Source organism: Nuphar pumila, chromosome 5, assembly GCF_984573655.1.
Source record: "Nuphar pumila chromosome 5, dmNupPumi1.hap1.1, whole genome shotgun sequence".
NCBI lineage: Eukaryota > Viridiplantae > Streptophyta > Magnoliopsida > Nymphaeales > Nymphaeaceae > Nuphar > Nuphar pumila.
In genome coordinates, this window is record NC_143253.1 from 782,053 (window position 1) to 792,411 (window position 10,359).

The 10,359-nt window shown below is 42.8% G+C and overlaps 1 protein-coding gene across 1 annotated transcript; it reads left to right on the top strand.

The window, feature by feature from the left end:
• Positions 1–1,449: 1,449 nt before the first annotated feature.
• On the top strand, positions 1,450–4,803 carry LOC149836391 (F-box protein SKIP24-like). The gene is made up of 4 exons (XM_090006975.1): positions 1,450–1,929; positions 2,487–2,660; positions 3,614–3,776; positions 3,860–4,803. Exons 1-4 carry the CDS (start codon positions 1,715–1,717, stop codon positions 4,037–4,039), a joined length of 732 nt encoding a protein of 243 aa, XP_089863101.1. The 5' UTR covers positions 1,450–1,714; the 3' UTR covers positions 4,040–4,803.
• The last annotated feature ends 5,556 nt before the right edge of the window (positions 4,804–10,359 follow it).

Below are 10,359 nucleotides of genomic sequence, written 5' to 3' on the forward strand. Positions count from 1 at the left end.
TCAAGACATGATTTTTGCTTTCGCAATCAGGCCAACACTCATTCAATTAGTTACGAGTGTAACTGGGTCGGGTCCAACTCAATGTCTTGAACCACCCGACCTGAACCAATTTTAATAGACCATTGGGTTGGGGTTGGGTGCAAAATGTAAACCTGTAATGAAAACGAGCTGGTTCTTGAGTATTATAAATGAAGACCCGAACCTGTTTGGATCTAATCTGTATTTTATACCCAACCCAAATTGTTCTACTTAATGTAAAACCTAACTGACCCCAACCCGATCTGATCATATACCCAAACTAGTTTTATTCTTGAACCAGCCTGAACCCAAATACGTTTCGTACCCAAGCCTACCGCGACTATGTACTCAAACCCGTTTTATATGTGCACTAACCTAAACCGAGCCTGTTGAAACTTAACCCGCTATTAAAACCTGAACCCGTTTTTAAATATGATATATAATTGATGTCCTTTTATTTCAACTTCAAATGATTGGTTGGTACCAAGATATTCCATTTTATATTTAGATTTTGACATTATTTAGAATAGTGAATAAACTTCTCATTTATTAGCATATAATCTTCTTAATAAATAGTTAACTCTATTAATTTATATATATTTTTAATTAACAAATAATTATGTCTAAAATAACAATCATATCAAAACCCTAGTTGAAATATGAACCTCTTAACACATATGAGTACATTTTCAGCCATAGATGAATCAAAATGTGTCAGGATTGGGTCTTGTTCTTAGACCTGGTTAAAAATAAGTCCATTAAAGATCCGACCAAATACATACATGAACCTGTTAATCTATATCCGAACCCGGACTTGAATTGGGTTTATTTTGAGTCTAGCTTTTAGACCTGATTCAAAATCGAGTCCAAAAAGATCCGACCCTTACACCCCTATATCCGGCCCAATTTGAACGTGGCAGCATCTACCGCTGAGATTTCTCGAAAAAAACCCGATCTTCTTCCTGTCCGTCCTACCCGGAAGCAGATCCGACCATTACACCCCTATATCCGGCCCAATTTGAACGTGGCAGCATCTACCTCTGAGATTTCTCGAAAAAAACCCGATCTTCTTCCTGTCCGTCCTACCCGGAAGCAGATCAGGTCATGCTGAAAATGAGCGTTTTTGCTCATGCTGACATCGTGGCCATCCGATTTGCATTTTAACAAGCTCAAAAGTCAACAAAACCACGTGGCATTCATCCAAAATGCAAACAGACGGCCAAGATGCTCGCATGAGCAAAAACGTTCATTTTCAGCATGACCTGATCTGCTTCCATCCTACCCTGTGTAACCAATATACACTATATAAATATCTCGGTTTTATCGAAATGTTTTTAGAATCCGATATATTCCGAAAACTGCGATTTTCTAAGAAATATCTCATATTCCGAAACGGTCGGCTCGGCTGAATTTCGAGTTGAAGAAGAATGGTTTTTTTTCTTTTCTTTTCTTTTATATATACTAATTTGTTCTATATTTTCCCTGTGAAAAACAAAATCCTCCGAGAGGTCTGTGGGTTGACATCTTTGTCCTGGGCCTGGCTCGAATCGGTCTCTCTCCCAACGAAGGTTCCCTTAAAACCCTAGGAAATTCCCGTCTCTCTGTCACCCTCCCTCGAGTGTGGAATCGCGATTTCTCGTTTTCCCTTCCAAGAAGAATCCCTCCTTCCCCTTCTCAGCAATCAGCATCTTCTTCGATGGCGGAGTTGCCGGACGAGCTATGGTGCAGAATTCTGGAGGTCGGGGTCCGTGATCTCGGATTGACGTGCAAAGATCTCTGCTGCCTGTCGATATCGTGCCGAAGACTGGACCGACTGTCGAAGGAGAAATCCCTGTGGTCGGTCCTGCTCCACAGGGAATTCTCCTCGCCACCCAACCCGTCTTCCCCATCGAAGGACGCCTTCAGGCTCAAGTTAAGCTCCTACTCTCTATTCTTTACTTCTCATGCTTTTCCTTCCGGATTTCTGCAAGGACATTGCAACACGCAGTCGCATATGTTTTTTTTGTTTCCCTTTCTGAATAGGGATTTTTGGTTTACTTTTGCTATAGTTTCACGCGGAACTTTTGTGATATTTGCGACTTGAGTTCTCACGAAGATATCACGAGACAATTTTGCTAGAAAATCATGTTTTTTTCGGCAGTATTGGGAGAAAGTTGGGAAACATAGTAAAATTTGCTCTTGTTGCCAAGAATTGTTGCAACTAGCTAACACAAACACTCCACCCCCCTGAATTTCTTGCTAGATTATTGCAGGAGATTCGGCGACTTTATTTTTTGCTATATAGTTTGATGTGAAGTTCGAGACGTTGGCGCTTGAATTAAAGATATCTGTTTCCTGAACCTAATTGCATTGAAATGGTATCATCAGCTTAAAATAATGGAAGTTTGTTGTTGAAAATTTTGAGTCTTTTTGGTGTTTTTTGCCGGTGGTATCTTGTTTGTTATCTTACAGAGTGAATTTGGAATCAGGTATGAAAGACACAAAGCTCAGAAGCTTGCTGCGCATAGAAGAGCAGTCCTCAATGTTGAGAGCCACATTGATTCTGGTTTGAGGGAGATGAAGGATGTAAACAATCAACTGATGGCAGAGACGGAGAAGTTGGAGATGGCATTCAAAGAATTGAAGAATTTGAAGAGGGCAAGGTACTTCTTCAAGGTTTCCACTTGCCTTCATATTGTATTACCTTTACATGTCAAGTCGGGATCGTGAAATGAAAATTGCAGAATTCTCTATAACACTTTTTCTGCTCACTTCCATAGCTCAGCGGAAATGGAATTTTTGATTTCTGTATGACCTTAAAATGTCAGAGGTTGGGACGGGGAGCTAGCTAGAGGGTTCAAATTCCAAGAATCAAAATGTTTTGAGTTAGGCTCTACATCGCCAAATGAGTTAACTATTTGAAGCTTGTTTTGCCTATTCAAGTGGCTGCAAGACAATGTGAACTTAACTTTTAGGTTTTATTTTGGATATCTGGGGCCTCTTATTACTACTTATTTCTGAAATCACATGTGACATTCGGAAAATGAATTTGCTAGGTAAGGAATATGGTCTGTGGATGCTGCTGCATTAAATTATACAAGTAAATCTTCTGGTTTTTCAATTCCTGCATTGTGCATCCAGAATCCAGATATTTTTCACATGAGTTGCCATAATGGTATTCCAAATCCTACGAATATCGAAATATAGGTGAACTGATATATCCCTCATTTTTTTCAGTTGGCCAGAAGAGTTCTTTCTATTGTCAACTTATTATAATGATTTTTCATGCATGGTTTATATGTTCCAAACTGTGCTAGTCTGTGTCCGTCATGATCCTAATTATGAGTGGCCCCATCTTTTTTGAAACTTATAGTTGTAATTTTTAATATGGATGAACTTGGAGAGCTTTTTCTGGTAACATCCTACATGTTATGGAAAATATAGAATTTTGGGTGTTTCCTTGCCAGAATATGTATTTCATCCCATCCTACTGTGTGTGTGTGTGTGCGCACATGTGTTTGGGAGAAAAGGAAGTGTTTTTTTTCCAGCTTGTATGATGAAAAATGCTCCCCAGTTTTTTAAATATTAACAAAATTATATCTGTTCCTCTTTTTAGGCAAGCTTCAGTGGCCTTGAACGTGTGGCAACCAGAAATAGTACGTTCTAGGCAGAAGCAGATAATCGAGCAGAACCCTATACCTTTGGACTCTCGTATCCATGCTCTAGAGATGGAGATAAAAGTATGCAAGCAACAGATAGGAAGGTTTTCTAGGCGTCTTGTAAGTGTTTCCTTTTCCATAAAATGCAGATGCAATATTAAAACAAGTTAGTCTCTTCATGGATGGTGGTGTTCCGTTGACAGGAAGATTTAAAGCAAAAACTAGATGCTTCGAAGGAATATTTGGCATCCCTTAAATATCATCCATTACGCAGTATTCAATCTGTAAGTGATATTGGTGATGGCAAAGTTAAACAGAAAAAGGTGAAGCTGCGGAAACGATGCAGTGATGGCAAAGTGTTACTATATGATCACCATATATAGTTAAACACAAAAAGGTGAAGCTGCAGAAAGAATGCAAGGGATTGACCCTGATCTTATTTGCTGCAGTGAGATGAGTACAGTGGTGGTTCATTCATGCAGCAACTACCTGACATTTTTGAACGTGCAACTGTTGAGTGCATGAGTCGTGGGCCACATTTCAACATTTGCTTTGTAGTATAGGCAGCGAGTTGATGATTCAAGTTTTCAGCTACTACCTGAGAATGCTGAACTTACAAATGCAATGCTGTTTTGTTTGCTGCTGCTTGATACATCTTGAAGCGAAGTTCATGCCCTCTTAACATCTGGGAAAGCCGGTGCATAGTAGCTGTTGTATCTGCTGAGGCTTAAGCTGGCCCTGATCATCAAAAAAGGAAAATATCAAGCAGGTGCACCTTGAAAGCATCTCTCAAGGTCTATATCTGTTGCTTGCTTCTATATTGGTATGGTAACAATTGTATCAGCTAAGCTCTTAGCCTGGCCTTGGTCATAAAAGGAAGAAACAAACAAGCAGGTGCATCTTGAGAACATCAATCAAGGGCAACATTCGTTGCTTGTCTGTATGTTTACTGATGATTGTTTTGTTATTCAACTCAGAATATAGATAGTATCGTTAATTCTCTCAAGCTATTCTAAATTTTGCATCTTTTTATGATGCTAAATTTCATGACTCTGGTTTCTTCTGCGTGCCTAACAGTTTGATCTGGTCCTGTTCTGTTGTTTTACCATTTACAAATGCCTGATCATGTTGTGTTGATTCCTTCCAATTTTTAGCAGTTATTTCTATTGAAGCTGGATAGCAGTTTCAGTATTAATTTTCAGCTTTGGCAAAATGTATATTCTCCTGGGGCTTCTGCAGGTGCAGGCATGACATCTGATATCATGTGCTCTTGCCGTAATGAATTATTTGATAAGCATATCAGCAGAGAATGATCACGTTTCTTCTATTTTTTTTTGCTGAGAAGAGATCACGTTTCATGTGTTGGCGGTTATTTCTAAAAGAGATATGAGAGGGATTGGGGATGAGCATTCAATGGGAAACGGCACTTTTCATCTGAGACTTGTTCAGATTTCATTGTGATAGTGAGGGAATTGATTGGCCCCAACTCAAAATACATGTATGCCCAAACCAATTCCTAAAAGTAAGAGCATCCAACAAATACCTGCATGACAAAAAAAGAAAAAAAAAACGTATTTGCTCAGATAAACGACCATTGTAACACTTGTCTTTCGTATTCATTTTACCTCTTGGAATTGAAGACATGTCTCCTCTTTTCTCAATTTAATGTATCCCGGGGGCATTGTCATGATGTTTGCTTGACAGATGTAGAGACTAGCCATGGGTGTTCGACTTTTATTCCCGTGGTCCTGCTTTTCAGTGAAATCCTAATGCTTGTTCTTGATCTAGATATCTTATGTACACTCGTTAATAGTTTTATAGCTTCCTGCAGTATTTGAATGCTCTCTCTCTCTCTCTCTCTCTCTCTCTCTCTCTCTCTCTCTCTCTCTTGAGAGGATGAAGTTTGTTGTCAAGGGGTGCCAAGGTGAGAACAAGGCAGAGGAGAGGGGGGGTTTCCTGAGTCTTGAAGAGGCTGGCCTTGTGGAGATGTCAGGGTTGAGCTCACATGAACGGTTCCTCTGCAGATTAACAGTACTCTCTCTCTCTCTCTCTCTCTCTCTCTCTCTCTCTCTCTCCATCTTGTTTCCCATGTTGAATGCCTTCTTTCCCACCCCTGAGATGAGCACCGTCGGAGGAGCCGGGCACAACCCCCACTGATGGTTGAGAAGCACTGCTAGACGCCTCTTCTCTCCCTACAAAAATCCTCGCAGGTGGCTGAGAAGCACCGTCAGACACCTTCTCTCTCTCTTTCTCTCTGCACAACCCTCGCAGATGGCTGAGAAGCACTGTCGCCTCTCTCTCTCTCTAAAGGTTTCTTTGCCAGAAGCCCAACTCGTTATTGCCAGAACGCTACCCTCAATTCTCTATCTCTCTGCGGTTTCCCGCTCACCGAAAGCTCATTGTCCTCTCAATGGAAGCCCTGCTCAGAGGGTCGTTTGTCCCCAATCTCCCTCAGCCCTCACCCTTCTTCTCTCCTATTTTGCCCTAGTTATAGCCTGCGACCGCACCTGAAGTCTCTTTTGATAACCCTCCCCCCCTTCCCCTTCCTTTCTTCCTACACTCTTCCAGCCCTAACCCGTATTTTTTTCTGGAAACCCCGGCACCCATTGACGTCGAAGACGTTCCGGTGACTCATAAGCGTAGTGACCTCTGCAACGTTGTCCCTCGCCAGAGCTACCATCGCCCGACCTCTCGACCTCCTCTGCAGCGACGCCCCTCGCTGCGCAGGAGCCACCATCGTCCCACCTCCTCTGCCGTGACGCCCCTCGCTACGTCAGAACCACCATCACCCGACCTCCTCTGCAGTGACGCCCTTCTCCGTGCGGGAACCACCATCGCCCGACCAATTTTGCAGCGACGCCCATCGTCGCTTAGAAGCCACCGTCGTCAGACCTCCCCTGCACGACGCCCCTCGCTGTGCCAGAGCCACCATCGCTCGACCTCCTCTCCAGCTATGCCCTGCCATCACCCGACCTTAGGGTCATCCTCTGCAGCGTCATTCCTCACCGCATCGGAGCCAACACCAGCTGCAATCGCCCACCATCCCTTAGGCAGCAAGTTCTTTGGCATTTTGGGGGTTTTATGACTGCTGAAAAGGTCGACCTCCCACTGCAACCGTCCACCATCCCTCCGGTAGCCAGGTGCTCTCTCTCTCCTTTCTTCCTCATGAGTCGCTCGTCGCGTGTTTTCTGGGGTTTTGCTTCTGATCGCTCTTTAGGAGCAAATCGGAGGGTCCTTCATATCATTCAGGATGTTCTTAATGACTGGAGCGTAGCATTCGCCCTTCGACAGTGGGGTTTCGATGTTGATCTGTCGTTCAGACTTAAGCATCGATTATTTTTCAATCTCTTGGATGTCTTCGGTTCATGCCTGGATGCGGGCTCTCTTCATATCCCAGACGTTAGATTAGAAAATTTATTTGTGTCGTTAGGAGAGAGCCTCTCGAAGCCTGTTCTGTTATGACGCTGCTTGACCCGCCTTTCTTTTTTCGAGAGCTTCCGCACTGGGTCACTGATCGGGGCTGGCAGCAGGTTCAATCTTCATGGCAATGCTCTTTTTGTGCCCTTCGCACATGATCTCAGTTGCGTCATGCTAGACCGGGAGATTGGTGGTGCGCATCATGTTTTTCTCTAAATTTTTAGAAACGCTTTGATTGTCATAGGTGTGGTTCATCTTTCCTTGCTCGTCGTCATCCTTTTTGGAAGCAAAGGCGAATAAATGTTCCTCACCACCATTCAACCGGGAAGCCTTTTGACTCCAACGAATCTTCTGTGTTGGGGAGCCACTTTACCTGTCAGAGTTCTAAGCGACCTTCGCGACATACTTCTTTTTTGCCATGGGTGCAAATTGGAGATCTTCAAGAGTCGAAGATTTCTTTTCATGCCATCAAGATTGGGACTATCTGAGTCCCGGTCCAGTTATCACATGCTCTGCCCAGGCAACTCACCAGAAAATCTTTTTCGACTACGGTTTCAGCTATATCATCTATATCTCCGACGTACGTTGTCAAACCCAGCACGTCTGTTAGACTTCTCGTATCTCGCTTTCAACGATCGTCGAACGTGCTGTTGGGGGGCCCCAAGATATCTGCCACAACTAGTTTTGATTATTATCCTACCGGTGATAAGTCCATCATTATTCCCCATGCTCATGCCCATCATGGTTTCTCTGTCAGTGACTCTCTGCCTTATACGACTAGCGCCCCTTCTCGAGGTGGATTGGCAGCTCGGTTAGACAGTCATGCAAAAGGTGGAAAATGGTCAATTTTTCCATCGTCCTTCATTATTTTTTCATTGAGGCGTTTTGATTATATGGTGGTTCACATTATGATGTTTAATGCTCGTTCCACTGAGGCTCACAGATGCATGATTATTGGTCTATCGGTTCATTTTCCTTTATCGTCGGTCGTCACTGAGGCCACTACTACTGCCTCTACCGTCATTGATTCTGTGTGTAGTTCTTGGAGGTGTGTGGCTCTCCCAAGTGTGGCTCTCCCTTCCGCTCCACCCGTTCCTTGACAGTCCACACCTCTGTCGCCTTTGGGTGTTGATGTTGAAGAGGCAACTCAGATGCTTGATATCTCTCTCTCATCATCGCAACTGCTTCATATAACTGTCGATATGGTATCTACCATTTCGGTAGTCTCTACTATTCTAGGTGGCTCCTTAGGTCCTTCACTTGATGTTGTCTTTGGTCTAAAGGGTGATTCTCCCGGTTCTTCGAGGGCTACTGAGCGTACGGGGGTTGTTCGGCACTGACACGTTAGCAGTGGTAGTAGAAGCAAGAGGAGCAACCCACTCAATGTTACGACTTTTGATGGTAGGTCTCCACGAAGGTCGGCGAGGCCACACACTCCCCGGATTTTTCCAGATTGCGTGTCATGAAGTCTCTTTGTTGGAATATCAGAGGCTTGAATTGCCCCTCTAAGCGTAGATTTCTGGCTAATTGGGTTAGACAGAAGAAGCTTGACCTGATTGCTATTTATGAAACTAAGATGGATGAAGTTTCTCGTTCTGTTGCCTCTGGTATATAAAGGGGTGCTGACTATTTTTTTAAGCCTACGGTCAGCCATACTGGTGGTATCCTTATTTTGGGGAAGCAATCTTTAAATATTTCTCAACTGGACATGGGTTTGTTTTCATTGTTTGTTGTCTTCACTTTGCAAGACAGTGGCAGGAAGGTTGTGGTCACTGTTGTGTATGACCCTAATCACGCTGTCATGAGGCCTGCTTTCTGGAACAACTTAAATAGGATCGTCGTCTCAAACGGGGAGTATCATTTTCTTATGGGGGACTTTAATTGCCTTTTGTCTATTCAGGATTCTAATAACCTCGTTCTTCCCAATCCATCTATGCGAGGTTTTTCAAGATTTTGTTCATCAGCATCACCTTTACCCAGTTCTTTTTATTGGGGAGCGTTACTCTTGGTCGAATAGGTGGATTCGCCCATACTGCAGAGTTCTTGACAAGGTTTTTGTCACTCCAAATTTGCTGGATCTCATTCCCGATGTCAAGTGTGTCTTGCTGACTCCTTCTATCTCGGAGCATGGTCAGTTAATCACTATTTGGAGGAATGGTTTTAAATACGCCAGAAGTTTTGTATTTGAACAATGGTGGCTCCAAGAGCCAGACTTTCACACTATTATTTCAGACTCTTGGAACAAGCCCTCCAATGTGCAATGGGCAACTATCCGGTGTCATGAGAAGCTGTCTTGTCTCGCTAAGGATATCAAAGCTTGGCTCTATAATTGAGATATGGTTAAATTTCAGCAAATGGCTAATTGGGAGCAAGAGATTTCAACATTGTATCAAACTATGTCTTCCCCAGAGTCTCTATCTGATTCACACCTCCAGAGTTTGTAGCCCGATCTATTGAGTTATCAACGCTTTTGAAGAACTGGAGGGTCAAAGAGGAAATTAGATGGAAGCAACGGGCAATGGTGAAATGGCTTGCGGTCGGAGACGGTAATACTAATTTTTTTCACTCATATGTTTTTCATCATCATAGAAGGAATGTTGTCCCATCAATCACCATTAGGAGTGTTTTGTACCTTAATCAGCACGTTATTTTAGCTGTCACTCAGTATTTTAAAGATTTATATTCTGTTTCACTTACTGTAAAGGGTGTCATTGGTCCTGTTTCTGTTGGTTCGATTTGGCAAGATCAAGCCAAAATTATGCAAATGAAGTTCTTTGAAGATGAGATTTTTAGGGCCATCAAAGGTTTGTCGGGGTGGAAAGCTGCAGGTTATGATGGGTTTCATGTGGATATCTTCAAAATTTTTTGGTCTTGTATGAAGCCTGATGTTATTAACATGTTTGATGAGTTCTATCGCAACTTCAGATTGCCTATTCAAACCCACTTGACAATTATTTCTTTAATTCCGAAAGATGACGTTGCCACTGATATCTCTAGGTTTCGCCTGATTTATGCTATGAGTGCCCTTTATCGTATGATTGCCAAGGTGTTGGCTAATAGGTTGAAGGTCGTGACTCACCAAATTTTTTCGAACTCTCAGTTCACCTTTATCCACAATAAGAGGATTCACTATTCATTCATCTTGGCCTCTGAAGTCATTCACTCCTTACATCTTAGTGGCCAACCCTATTTTTCTCTTAAATTAGATTTTCATAAAGCCTTTGGTTCTGTGCATTGGCCCTTCTTATTTCAAATGTTATACAATTTTGGCATTGGTCGTCGTTTT